Here is a 13798-nt window from a genome sequence, read left to right as displayed (position 1 = left end):
TACTGTAGAAGACACTTTATTGAAGAGGTGCTGAAACATGAAAAGTTACCAACTAGGGAAACAAACGAATCATAAAATCTACTGAGGAAACAATGCAAACCTTAAAAAAAAAACACACCCTCCCTCCAAACAAACGAAACACATTACCCTCCATCCCTTTAATGAACAAACACATTTAACCCCCCCCAGATTATAATTCCCTTCTAGTTACCAATCTCCTTATGTGCGCCTCCCTCCATCCTGAGCCAGACTCCTGGTTTTGCGTTGAGCTCCACTTAAATAATAAAAGAACGCTGGTCAGGATCCTAGAAGGACGCTGTGGAGTCCACACGGGAAAATAAACTAATTTTGGGTGTTTGAGAGCCATTTGAGTGACTTAGGTCTAGTATTTAGGTTCCAGTGGGCTGGGCTGTGGCCTGGGGGCTGGTCCCGATCCTATGCTCCTGTCCCACTCCGCGTTCTCTCTCCATCCTTAATCCTAATCCCTGCTCTGATCCTGAAGGTCTGATTGGCTCCAGGACGGGGAGACAGAGCCCTCCTCCAATCACAGCCTTCCTTGAGACAGATCCCGTACCCAACAGAGAGAAGGAAGGAGCAACAGGTTAGAATCACTCACAGCCTGCTACAGCCAAACTATCACAACCTGCTATAGTTTGGGCTTGGCGATATGGCCAAAATATTATATCACGGGTTACAAACAATATAAAAAAAATGGTATGCCAGTATTTAATGTTTTTTAATAAAAGTCCTTAATTTCCTTTTAGTATTGTTACATATGTGATTTCAATGAGTCTTTCTCCTTTCTGTTTTATACTGTTCAATTCAACCAAAACCATTTTTTATACATTTCTGCATTTCCTGCACTGGGGATCATTTCCACACTGCCGTAAGACTGGCCACAAATACTAGGGCTTATTTATAACCAAATGTTGCAATTGGACTTGCGATTAAGAGCAAAACACTTATAATAGTGGGCACTTTGAATACTGTGTTGTTTGAGATGAAAATGCCAGGAGGAGTTATTGTGACAGGGTAGGAACCAAAGTGATGGTCAGTGTTTCCTATGGGACTCTAATCTTTGGCTACATTGAAGGTTCTCTTAGTTACTTAATGTAACTAACATTCACATGTTCCTCTGATTTCGAAAATACTGTTGTACCAACATGCCGATTTAGTTCTACACCATCACTGGTATTATCAGGCTGCATAGCTAGTTACATTTGCTCTGACTCGGTACATTTATTAGCGAGCTAGCAGTTAGCATTAGTGGCTAACAAGATTAAGGCCCAACTTGTTATGAAAATACGAATTTGCAGATGTAAGAAACAAACTAATAGTGGAATTATAGAACGCTAGTGGATTTATATTAAGAAGCAAAGTGAAAACAGCATTGTTGTCATCAACATTGTTGCACGTGTTACATTGACCATGCAAACCGAACGCAAGCGTCTCCTTGTCAAGCAACAACAATTATGCTCCTTGAGTGACAGGGGGGCGGGGCTAGAAAGTGGCATGGCGAGAGATGACCCAAGTAGCCAAGTCAACTATAAAAACGGACGTCACACACAGCGTATCACATTTAACAAACCAAACGTTCAAATATCGTTCTAGAAGGTAGAGTAAACACCCAACCCGGTCCCTGCATCAATATCTGTGTATAGTAAAATACGGTATACCGCCCAGGTCTAGCTACAGCCAATCAGCCATCACAACCTGCTGGCTCTGAAAGCTGCGTTTAAGAGAAGACATTTACAGAAGAACACTCACCTCACCATTAGAACTAAAGTTCTCTGCAGCAAGACTAACCAACCACTAATAACAATGCCAGACACACACACTAGCCTATTGATACTGCCACCACAGATGCACTACCCCACAGATGCACTGCACTACCCTACCGACGCACAGTACTGCACTACCCTACCCTACCGACGCACAGCACTGCCCTACCGACGCACTGCCCTACCCTACCGACCCACTGCCCTACCGACCCACTGCCCTACCCTACCGACCCACTGCCCTACCGACCCACTGCCCTACCCTACCGACCCACTGCCCTACCCTACCGACCCACTGCCCTACCGACCCACTGCACTACCGACCCACTGCACTACCCTACCCTACCGACCCACTACCCTACAGACCCACCGACCCACCGCACTACCCTACCGACCCACCGCACTACCCTACCGACCCACCGCACTACCCTACCGACCCACCGCACTACCCTACCGACCCCACAAACACACACCGCCCCCACAGACACACTGCCATGCATGCTACTCTAACCAGAAACCGTGAATAGAAAACCAGGGGAGGATTGAGGGAAGGAGAGGTGACAAAGCACTCTAATATGTGAGAGTTGAGAGTAGAAAGTTAAAACCAGTTCAATAATATTACTGGTCACTAAAACATCAGGTCTGACAGCTGATTGGATGAGAGACTACTGCCGTCATACCATTGGCTGGTTATTTGACTCCTCCTGCTCCTCCTGTTAATCCTAATATGAACAGTTTCCTGTTTCCCAGCAGCCTATCAGCTTGCTCCTGTGATCTCTACAGAGAGACACGACAGACAGGTCAGAGGTCAGCACAACAACACATCACAGACACCACAACAGGCCAAAGAAAATACCATCCCGCCCCACAAACAAAATTAAATCTCACCCCCCCAGTCAAAACTAACAGAAACAGAACAATTAAAGCCCTTTACACAGATGAGAGAGAGAGCGGGGGAAGATGAGGGGTCAGCAGATACAAAGAGAACAGAGGTCATAAGCCAAACCACAGCCGAGGCAAACTAGACCAGGAAACGGGGATGAAAGAACAAGAGGTAGCCGAGGCAAGAGAACATTAGGTGTAATTCATTAGAATGTCCACCGGGCGGCGTCTGTCCGTCTCCTGGTCTGATGTATCCTCTCCCTGGGGGCCGCTGGGCTGGAGGTGTGTGTATGTGGTTTGTGTCTAGCTGCGGGAGCGTGATCGGGAGTGTCGTGGCGAGTAGCGTGGCGAGGGACGGCTGCGTCGCGGCGGTGAGAAGCTGCGCGAGCGGCTGTTGCTACGCCCGTTGCTACGCCCGTTGCTACGGCTACGAGAGCGGGAGCGTCCGTAACTGGGGCTGCGAGGTCCGTCCACCTTCACACGCACATACGCAGTCTCTCCCTAAACACACAGGAGAGAGAGAAGGCTGCCTGATGAGAGACACATAGAGTATAGGGTGTGGACTCCAACCAACAGTGTTCCACCCTGGAGTCCAGACCACCCTCTGACCTCTGACCTACCTCGTGGGAGCGGAACTTAGTGTTGTCCAGCTTGCGGACAGCGTAGGTCATGTCCTCCTTGCGTACGAACTCCACCACGCCGGTACCGTCCCGGAACACGTCAGCGTAACATACATCACCTGCCTCGCGCATGTGATCCTTTAGGTCCTGCCAGCTACCACTAGAGGGGAGACCTGGAGAGGGAGGAGGAGGTGGTAGAGTGGCAACAGTGTAAAGACAGGAGGAGACCTGGAGAAGGAGGAGGAGGAGCAACAGTGTAAAGACAGGAGGAGACCTGGAGAGGGAGGAGGAGGAGCAACAGTGTAAAGACAGGAGGAGACCTGGAGAGGGAGGAGGAGGAGCAACAGTGTAAAGACAGGAGGAGACCTGGAGAGGGAGCGGAGGGGTAAAGACAGACCTGAGACGATGACTCTGTACTCTGAGCGCCGTGAGGGAGGTCCGTATCGTCCTCTTGGGGCTCCTCCTCCATCGCCGCCGCCACCCCTGCCACCGCCACCACCCCCTCTCCCTCCCCCACGCCCACTACGGGGGAACTCCACCCGGAGACGGTAACCATCATAGTCGTAACCATCACGACCATGCACCGCATCATCAGCATCCCTGGGAGACAGACACCGAGAGAGTGAGAGAGAAAGATGTACCACAGAGTTTGAGAGGGCCAATAGTTAATTAGCGAGCTACTTCACTCTGCTGCCTACGCATTGTGAAAAGCACATTCCACAGCCTACCTGTTTTCACTGAGTTGTTTAATGTCTGCACAGTTGCCATGAAACCAACCAGACCAAATACATAAAATGTAACAGTCTGATTGGCTGTTCCGTGAAAAATGTGTGAAAACACCCCCAGTGAACCCGAGCAGCACATGTTATTTAACCTTTATTGAACTAGGCAAATCAGTTATAATGATGGCCTAGGAACAGTGGGTTAACTGCCTCGTTCAGGGGTAGAAGGACAGATTTGTACCTTGTCAGCTCTGGGATTCGATATTACAACCTTTCGGTCACAAGATGGCGGCGCAGTAGGACATGTATATCGGTGTCAATAGCCGGTCTTTTTTCATTACATTTAATCTCACTTCGATCTACGAACTAAATATACTTTCCTGCAACTCACCCAATGTGGTACAGATATTTTTTTTGCCATTTTATTACTTATAACTGGAACGTCCATCAAGAGCTAGCCCGCTAACTAGCTACTAGTCTTTGTTAGCCATGGCTAGCGGTCCTCTAGCCCGCGAATTAGCTACTAGTCTTTGTTAGCCACAGCTAGCGGTCCTCTAGCCCGCGAATTAGCTACTAGTCTTTGTTAGTCACGGCTAGCGGTCCTCGCCTTTCCCCCCCTGGAATCAGTCAGCCTTAGCTCGGACATTCACCTACCAGTCTTGCACAGCGCGATATCAACCCAGAGCATATCGGACTGCTTCTCTCTACCACAGCACCGGATTCCTGCCGCTCTGGATCATTACACTGGATCATCGCAGCTAGCTAGCTGCAAACGAGCAAGCACCAGCTAGCCTTGACCTAGCCTCGGGCTAGGCCCATATACCAACTAATTATAGGGCTACAAATACCTCCTTCGCCAATTGGCTTGGACCCTTTACTGTCGGCACGGAGCCCTGCAAACCCATGACAACTGGACTGCCTACATGATCGCCCGATGTGGTCTCAACAGGCTATTCTGTTACGACGCCACCACAGAACCGTCGACTAGCAGCGGCCTGCTAGCCTTTTCTGAATGTTGTGTCCCCAGTGAGAGAGAAAGATAAAAACAGATTACATAGCGGAGAAGTGAAAACCGTACCGCACCCTGACTCACCTATTGCTACTCTTTAAACCCTATTATCACTCGGCAACACAGCTGATGCCCCCCGGACTGTTACAATAGCACGGCTCCTCATTTTGTTGAGATCCCCAAAGATTTAGAAAGCTGCCGCGGTCATCCCACTCTTCGAAGGGGGACACTGGAGACCCAAACTGCTACAGACCTATATCTATCCTACCCTGCCTTTCTAAGGTCTTTGAAAGCCATGACCATTTCGAATGCCACCATACCTTCTCCGCTATGCAATCTGGTTTCCGAAGCTGGTCATGGATTCACCTCAGCCGTGCTTAAGGTCCTAAACGTCATCATAACCGCCATCGATAAGATGACACCATTCTGTATACTTCTGGCCATTCTTTGGACACTGTTACGCACTTCAATGCCACTCCTTCCGTTGCCCCCAACTGCTCTTAAATGCAAGTAAAACTAAATGCCTGCTCTTTAACCAATCACTGCCCGCCTGCCCAGCATCAATACACTGGATGGTTCTGGTTTAGATATTTGTAGTTGTCAACATATTCTAGGTGTCTGGTTAGACTGTAAACTCTCCTTCCAGACTCACATTAAGCATCTCCAATCCAAAACTAAATTAGACCCGACTTCCTATTTCACAACATAGCATCCTTCACTCATGCTGCCAAACATACCCTCGTAAAACTTTGGCGATGTCATTTACAAAATAGCCTCCAACACTCTACTCAGCAAATTAGATGCAGTCTATCACAGTGCAATCCGTTTTGTCACCAAAACCCCATATACTACCCACCACTACAACCTGTATGCTCTCGTTGGCTGGCCCTCACTTCATAAATCGTCATCAAACCAACTGGCCCCAAGTCATCTATAAGTCTTTGCAAGGTAAAGCCTTACCTCCCTAATCTCACCTCATTTGCACACACTGTAGACTTTTCTATTGACTGTACTTTTGTTTATTCTTTGTGTAACTGTTTTTTTCACACTGTTTTGAATTATCTTGGCCAGGTCGCTGTTGTAAATGAGAACTTGTTCAACTGACCTATCTGTCTAAATAAAGGAGAAAAAAAGATTTAAAAAAACAGGTCCAACACTAACCACTGGGTTGGTAAATAACAATGCGATGACTCAGATTATTTGCATGAAGTTCAGCTTTTACCCAACTTTGGTCCCACCCACTTTGCTTCCTTCATTCAAAATGAATGGGCTTCCATTGTTTCATCTCCCCAACATATTAAATGTGTCTCTCGTGTTACAGATGTCAACGCAAATCAAATTACCCCGCAGCCAGTTAAAAACAATGATTCCTAATAAAAATGTAAAATAAAATAATTTCTTCAAGCCAAAAATGTGCTTTAAAATTGGCCACATCTTGAAAAAGACTGGGACAATTGTTAGGTTTTACACCCTGAACAATTGTTAACCACGAGAAGAATATAATGTTTCACTTTTGATTTACACACGCCAGCAATCTGTCACCGTAGGCCATCAAGGTGTACCCATGCGAACAGCGGACGCTCTCACATAGTAGTAACCTTATTAATATCTTCGGTAAACAGACGGTTTGGGTGGGTTAACAGGCTGGCACTCACGCAGAACAATGGGGCTGAGCATAGAAAGTTAAAAAGGAGAGTTGGTGCAACGGTGCTCAATAAAACGAGTAGGAGCTGGCAGGGTGAAAAAACACCGTGAAATATGTTTCCGCGATTACTTCTAAAAGTACGGCAGGCAGTTGGGCCAAACTAATGCAACTGGACTACCATGGCAGATGCATTTAACTAATTAAAAAAGGGAAGCGTTAAATAAAGTCATGTGTCCGGCCCATCGCCATCTTGCGCAGCTCTCCGTTTAGCCATAATTATGGACTGTGGAAACTAGTGACAACCACCTCAATAACTTGGCTCTTGACCATAGTTGAAAAAGCAAAATAACCTATATATAGTATATATTTTTTAAACTCTGGTAAAAAAAAACTGTCTGGCAACAAAACACCAACCAATATCTCCGCCTCAACACGAGGTAGCTAAGGGGTTGCTAGTCGTTCCCTTTCCGCGGCTAGCTACTTAGCTATCGGTTTTGTTCTGAAAGCGGATTATTAATTATGTTTTTAGCATAGTCAGCTAACTACCTGGGGTCCTCGAATTCCACAAAAGCGAACGGAGGTCCTCCTCTCCGGTTCTTCAGATCGATATCTCGGATCGCCCCGTACTTATAAAACACATCCTCCACGTCTTTAGTGCGAATATCAGGCGGCAGGTTACCCACGTAGATCCGACAGTCGTTGTTTCCCGCTGGGCCACGAACCACGCTCCCGCCGCCCGACATATTATCTCCAGACATCCGTAGACTGATAACTAACTTTCGTGTTTTAAAAGTTAGGAGACCACTTTTAACGTTAATTTAGCTAATTGCTATTGTAAAAAATATATATATATAAAAAAAAATTAGCAAGCTATGTTTGGTCAGTCGTTAACAGTTCACACCAAGTTTTGCTAGCTCACTAGCAACAAAATACAAATATTCCCACCACAACTCTCGCAGGCTTGAGTGGCTTCACAAAATGGTGCCGAGATCTCGCCACAGAGTTTTTAAACCCAGAGGCGCAACATCGCAAGACTTCCGGGAACACTTGCTAAGCAGGCCGTGGTTTGGCGTTAAGAGAAGCGAAACGTTCTTCCTTTGTTTTGTTTTTATCTAAAAGGCACAAGATAGATACGAAACAATGTTAAGTATTTTAACATGTTATTACTCAAACCTCGGGAAGGTGACACGTTTTCATTTTCGTCAAAAACGACTATATCAAAGGCATGCGTTTGGATTTTTGACGGCCTGCACCTGCGCAGTTCGCCGCGAGACGACCGTTAGACCCGATGACGTATTTCTACGCAAGCGCTTAGCCAGCCAACGTCGCCATGACACCTACACGCGTGATCGGGGATCTGCATATCTTCATACTGCAATGTCTTTGGTCTCGCGTTCATTTGGTCGTCACTAGCTACCACAGCCACAAATTCAGAAGGCCCGCCTACTTGACCAATCAGAGGGAGTGTGATGACGCATAGTGTTAGGTTCGTGCGAAACGACCAATCAGACGATGGAGATGTAAGACGCGAATGCCAGCGGTCCTGTTAGGTGCAGAGGAGAAACAAGCACTTACCTAGATTTCAGTTTTTTTTATTTTTTTTATTTCACCTTTATTTAACCAGGTAGGCCAGGTAAGTTGAGAACAAGTTCTCATTTACAATTGCGACCTGGCCAAGATAAAGAAAAGCAGTTCGACACATACAACGACACAGAGTTACACATGGAGTAAAACAAACATACAGTCAATAATACCGTATAAACAAGTCTATATACGATGTGAGCAAATGAGGTGAGATAAGGGAGGTAAAGGCAAAAAAGGCCATGGTGGCAAAGTAAATACAATATAGCAAGTAAAACACTGGAATGGTAGATTTGCAATGGAAGAAAGTGCAAAGTATAAATAATATTATTGGGGTGCAAAGGATCAAAATTAATTAATTAAATACAGTAGGGATAGAGGTAGTTGTTTGAGCTAAATTATAGGTGGGGTATGTACAGGTGCAGTAATCTGTGAGCTGCTCTGACAGTTGGTGCTTAAAGCTAGTGAGGGAGATAAGTGTTGCCAGTTTCAGAGATTTTTGTAGTTCGTTCCAGTCATTGGCAGCAGAGAACTGGAAGGAGAGGCGGCCAAAGACAGATTTGGTTTTGGGGGTGACCAGAGATATACCTGCTGGAGCGTGTGCTACAGGTGGGAGATGCTATGGTGACCAGCGAGCTGAGATAAGGGGGGGACTTTACCTAGCGTTCAAGAGTTATAGAAAGGAATTCGGCAAGGTTGTCCTATCTCACCGTATCCATTTTTATTAATTACTCAACTTCTTACAAATTATTTAAGTAATAGTCCTGTACAAGGTCTTTCCATAGCTGGTAAATAAATTATTATATGCCAGCTGGCTGACGATACTACACTTTTTCTGAAAGACGCTGGTCAGATTCCCATATCGATCAATGTGATATAGAATCAATTTTCAAAGCATCTGGTCTATATCTTAACATTAATAAATGTGAACTCATGGCTGTCAAAGATTGTGTGACACCTTCATATTATGGTATTCCAGTAAAAGAAGAACTTACATATTTAGGCATAACCATTACAAAGGATCAGAAGTCTAGAGGCTTACTAAATTTTAACCCTCAAATAAATAAAAAACCCAGAAGAAGCTAAATCAATGGCTGCAGAGGGATGTATCTGTAAAAGGAAGAGTCCTAATTACCAAGGCTAAAGGTATCTCTAGACTAACATATGGTGCTCTATCTTTATATCTTGACAGTAAAATAAGCAAGGAGATAGACCAGATGCTTTTCAACTTTCTTTGGAGAAACCATACCCATTACATTAGGAAAACTGTTGTAATGAACACTTATGAGAATGGTGGGCTGAATTTTCTAGACTTCACTACCATAAAATATGATTTAAGATCAATTGGATAAAACAATTCCTAAGAAGACCCACTTCTATGTGGAACTTTATTCCTCGGTTCTCTCTACTTTTGGTGAACTTAACTTCATGTTGGTTTGCAATTTTAATATTGACAGTTCAAGCGAAACTTTCTTGTCATGGTCCTTAATTTATAAGCATAATTTTTCTCCACGCAGATATTATACATGGAATAATCGGGACATGTTGAATAAAAATACTTGTTTGTTTTTAGAATATTGGTTCTGAAATAATATCCTATTGGTGTGACAACTGGTAAATGCAGAGGGTTAATTACTTCCTTATAAGGATAATTTTACAAGATCCCTGTAACACTTAAAGATGTTGTTTTAGACGACTGTTCCTCAGGCTTTATTATTCGGGAACGTGACCCTCAGACCTACGATTAACCCTGTTGACTCATCAGTAGGAAATATTTGGTTCATTCAACAACAATAGAGCTATAGAAGCCTTGTTTCAACAGGATGTTGTATCAATACCTTATGTCATGTTGGTCCATTCAACAACAATAGAGCTATAGGAGCCTCGTTTCAACAGGATGTTGTCATGTTGGTCCATTCAACAACAATAGAGCTATAGAAGCCTTGTTTCAAACAGGATGTTGTATCAATACCTTACGTCATGCCTTACTGGAATGGATTTATTGATAATGTTTGTTGGAAAAAAGTTTGGATGTTGCCACATACATACCTACTTTTTAAAATGATTCATAAATATTATCCTGACAACCACTAGATGAAGTTTTTTTTAAATATATTCTCCAAATTGTACCCAGAAACAGTGTTGCATCTTTTTCGGCATTGTGTTCATGTAAGGCATCTGTGGTAAGACATCAGTAGATTTATAATCAAACACATTTATGAAGATTTTACACTATTATGGAGAGATGTTATTGACTGTACGTTTGTTTGTTCCATGTGTAACTGTGTTGTTTTTGTCACACTGCTTTGCTTTATCTTGGCCAGGTTGCAGTTGTAAATGACTGGCCTACCTGGTTAAATAAAGGTGAAATTTAAAAAAAACACTACAAGCTTGGCACACCTGTATTTGGGGAGTTTCTCTCATTCTTCTCTGTAGATCCTCTCAGGCTCTGTTTCTGCTTTGTCATTATGGGGTATTGTGTGTAGATTGATGAGGAGAAAAAACTATATAATCAATTTTAGAAAAAGGCTGTAACCCAACAAAATGTGGAAAAAGTCAAGGGGTCTGAATACTTTCCAAAGGCACTGTATACAAAAGTATATTTAACGGACTAACCTGGGTTTGGCGGATGCCATGAGAACGCTACCTGCTCCAATGCATAGTGGCAACTGTAAAGTTTGGTGGATGAGAAATAATGGTCTGGGGTTGTTTTTCATGGTTCGGGCCCCTTAGTTCCAGTGAAGGAAATCTTAACACTACAGCACACAATGACATTCTAGGCGATTCTGTGCTTCCAACTTTGTGGCAACAGTTTGGCTTAGGCCCTTTCCTTTTCATCATGACAATGCCCCCATGCACAAAGCGAGGTACATGCAGAAATGGTTTGTCAAGATCTGTGTGGAAGAACTTGACTGGCCTGCACAGAACCCTGACCTCAACCCCATAAAACACCTTTGGGATGAATTGGAACGCGACTACGAACCAGGCCTTATCACCCAACATCAGTGCCCAACCTCACTAATGCTCTTGTGGCTGAATGGAATCAAGTCCCTGCAGCAATGTTCCAACAGGTGCACCTTGTGCTGGGAACAATAAAATGCCACTCAAAATTGTGCAGTTTTGTTACACAACACAATGCCACGAATGTCTCAAGTTGAGGGAGGGTGCAATTGGCACACTGCCTGCAGGAATGTCCACCAGAGCTGTTGCCAAATAATTTCATGTTAATTTCTCTACCATAAGCCGCCTCAATGTCATTCTAGAGCATTTGCCAGAACGTCCAGCCAGGTTCACAACCACAGACTACGTGCAACCAGCCCAGGACCTCCAAATCCGGCTCCTTCACTTTTTGGAATCGTCTGAGACCAGCCACCCAGACAGTTGATGAAACTGAGGAGTATTTCTGTCTGTAATTAAGTCCTTTTGTGGGGAAGAACTCACTGATTGGCTGAGCCTGCCTCCCCATTGGGTGGGCCTCTGCCCTCCAAAGCCCACCCATGGCTGCTCCCCTACCCAGTCATGTGAAATCCATAGATTAGGGCCAAATATATTTATTAAAATTGGAACTCAGAAAACTCATTTAAATTGTTGCATTTATATCTTTGTTCAGTATATTTATCAACAAACATAGATTTTTTTATTATTGTCATAAACATGTACAAAGCATAAAACAAACAAAAAGATAGACAAAGTCCTTCCCCAAATCAATGAATTCCCAGTTGATCGTACGAGTCCCTCTCGTACAATAATCGACAGAGCGTAAGTAAAGCATCATTCCCAACACAAATAAAACAATCTAAACCTTGTTGCTACAGCAAAAGACAGACCTGTTGCTTCCAGATCAGACATCAGGCAAATAAAAGCCAACTAAAAACATTTCAACATCGCCACGGTGATGGCATCAACCCTCTGCCACCAGTGGTTTCAGACTACAGCAAACGCCTGGTTGTCAGGGGCCGCATATGTATCAAGTATCTCAGTCAGAGGTTGGAACCGGTTCAGGGAACAGAACTGAAAAACAACGTTTTCCGAGGAACGAAATCAGAACCGGGAACGAAAGGGATCTCTCGTGTTCTGGGAACAGAACCGTTATTTTCAAATCTTGATTACCGGTTAATAACGTTTTTCCCCAAAAATATTCCTTATGTCTAGTATATAAGTAGGTGAAGTTATAATGCTCGTAAAAGCCTAAACACATTGGTGCTAATTGGGGGCATACATTTATTTAACTGTAAATGTTAAAACAATATTGATTTCACAGTTTTTTTAAAGTAACGAAAAGCCACTATATAAAACAGTAACTTTCTTATGCTCGGAACACCGGAATGGAACATAAAGAACAGGGTTCTGCTCGGAACACCGGAATGGAACATAAAGAACAGGGTTCTGCTCGGAACGGAACGATTGGAAAATAATTTTGGTTCCAACCACTGCTCAGAGTAGGAGTGTTGATCTAGGATCAGGTCCCCCTGTCCATGTAATCAGTGTTGATCTAGGATCAGGTCCCCCTGTCCATGTAATCAGTGTTGATCTAGGATCAGGTCCCCCTGTCCATATAATTAGAGGAGTGTTGATCTAGGATCAGGTCCCCCTGTCCATATAATTAGAGGAGTGTTGATCTAGGATCAGGTCCCCCTGTCCATATAATCAGTGTTGATCTAGGATCAGGTCCCCCTGTCCATGTAATCAGTGTTGATCTAGGATCAGGTCCCCCTGTCCATATAATCAGTGTTGATCTAGGATCAGGTCCCCCTGTCCATGTAATTAGAGGAGTGCTGATCTAGGATCAGGTCCCCCTGTCCATATAATTAGAGGAGTGCTGATCTAGGATCAGGTCCCCCTGTCCATATAATCAGTGTTGATCTAGGATCAGGTCCCCCTGTCCATGAAATCAGTGCTGATCTAGGATCAGGTCCCCTGTCCATGTAATTAGAGGAGTGCTGATCTAGGATCAGGTCCCCTGTCCATGTAATTAGAGGAGTGCTGATCTAGGATCAGGTCCCCCTGTCCATATAATCAGTGTTGATCTAGGATCAGGTCCCCCTGTCCATGTAATCAGTGTTGATCTAGGATCAGGTCCCCCTGTCCATATAATTAGAGGAGTGCTGATCTAGGATCAGGTCCCCCTGTCCATGTAATCAGAGGAGTGTTGATCTAGGATCAGGTCCCCCTGTCCATATAATTAGAGGAGTGCTGATCTAGGATCAGGTCCCCCTGTCCATGTAATCTGTGTTGATCTAGGATCAGGTCCCCCTGTCCATGTAATCAGTGCTGATCTAGGATCAGGTCCCCCTGTCCATGTAATCTTATTCATTGTGTTCTGAAAGGCAAAACTGATCCTAAATAAACACTCCTACTGTGAGAAGTTTGATCAATACGGCCCCATGTATTTCTAATGGTCTTAACATAATTTCTGAGTCCAGACAGTTTCCTTTAAACACTTTGTTGATCAGTGAACCAACTGTGCGTGTGCCCGTTCATCGGTCGATCTTTCCATCTTAATAACTTCCATCTCACTCCTTCTTGTCCTGTCTCTCCCTTCGCCTCTGGCGGACCTCGCG

The 13798-nt window shown here is 44.4% G+C and overlaps 2 protein-coding genes across 5 annotated transcripts in view; both read right to left on the bottom strand.

The window, feature by feature from the left end:
- On the bottom strand, positions 1-7636 carry LOC135537528 (serine/arginine-rich splicing factor 1B-like). 4 transcript variants are annotated; one of them, XR_010455241.1, is made up of 5 exons: positions 7203-7636; positions 3678-3880; positions 3281-3453; positions 2459-3161; positions 1-555 (listed from the first exon to the last, which is right to left on the bottom strand). XR_010455241.1 is itself a non-coding variant. In XM_064963665.1 (4 exons), exons 1-4 carry the CDS (start codon positions 7412-7414, stop codon positions 2964-2966), a joined length of 786 nt encoding a protein of 261 aa, XP_064819737.1. In that variant the 5' UTR covers positions 7415-7474; the 3' UTR covers positions 2191-2963. The 4 variants fall into 4 exon arrangements, 1 of the variants encoding a protein (XP_064819737.1); XR_010455242.1 differs by having other exon boundaries at positions 1-551; XR_010455243.1 differs by lacking the exon at positions 1-555 and having other exon boundaries at positions 2193-2555; positions 2880-3161.
- A 4213-nt stretch (positions 7637-11849) lies between these two features.
- LOC135537526 (GPI transamidase component PIG-S-like) overlaps positions 11850-13798 on the bottom strand; it is a 29895-nt gene continuing 27946 nt past the window's right edge. Inside the window, 1 exon segment of the mRNA XM_064963662.1 lies at positions 11850-13797. Coding sequence (XP_064819734.1) covers positions 13751-13797 — 47 coding nt within the window. The 3' untranslated portion in view covers positions 11850-13750.

Source organism: Oncorhynchus masou, unplaced genomic scaffold (assembly GCF_036934945.1).
Source record: "Oncorhynchus masou masou isolate Uvic2021 unplaced genomic scaffold, UVic_Omas_1.1 unplaced_scaffold_808, whole genome shotgun sequence".
NCBI lineage: Eukaryota > Metazoa > Chordata > Actinopteri > Salmoniformes > Salmonidae > Oncorhynchus > Oncorhynchus masou.
Note: the sequence above shows the minus strand (reverse complement) of the source record. Positions and strands in the feature narration are given on the sequence as shown.

Coding starts and splice junctions, on each gene's coding strand:
- LOC135537528 (XM_064963665.1), bottom strand. CDS start 7,414: ATGTCTGGAGATAATATGTCGGGCGGCGGGAGCGTGGTTCGTGGCCCA. Junction 3,881..7,202: donor GTGGAATTCGAGGACCCCAG/GTAGTTAGCTGA, acceptor TCTGTCTCCCAG/GGATGCTGATGATGCGGTGC. Junction 3,454..3,677: donor GTACAGAGTCATCGTCTCAG/GTCTGTCTTTAC, acceptor CTCCCTCTCCAG/GTCTCCCCTCTAGTGGTAGC.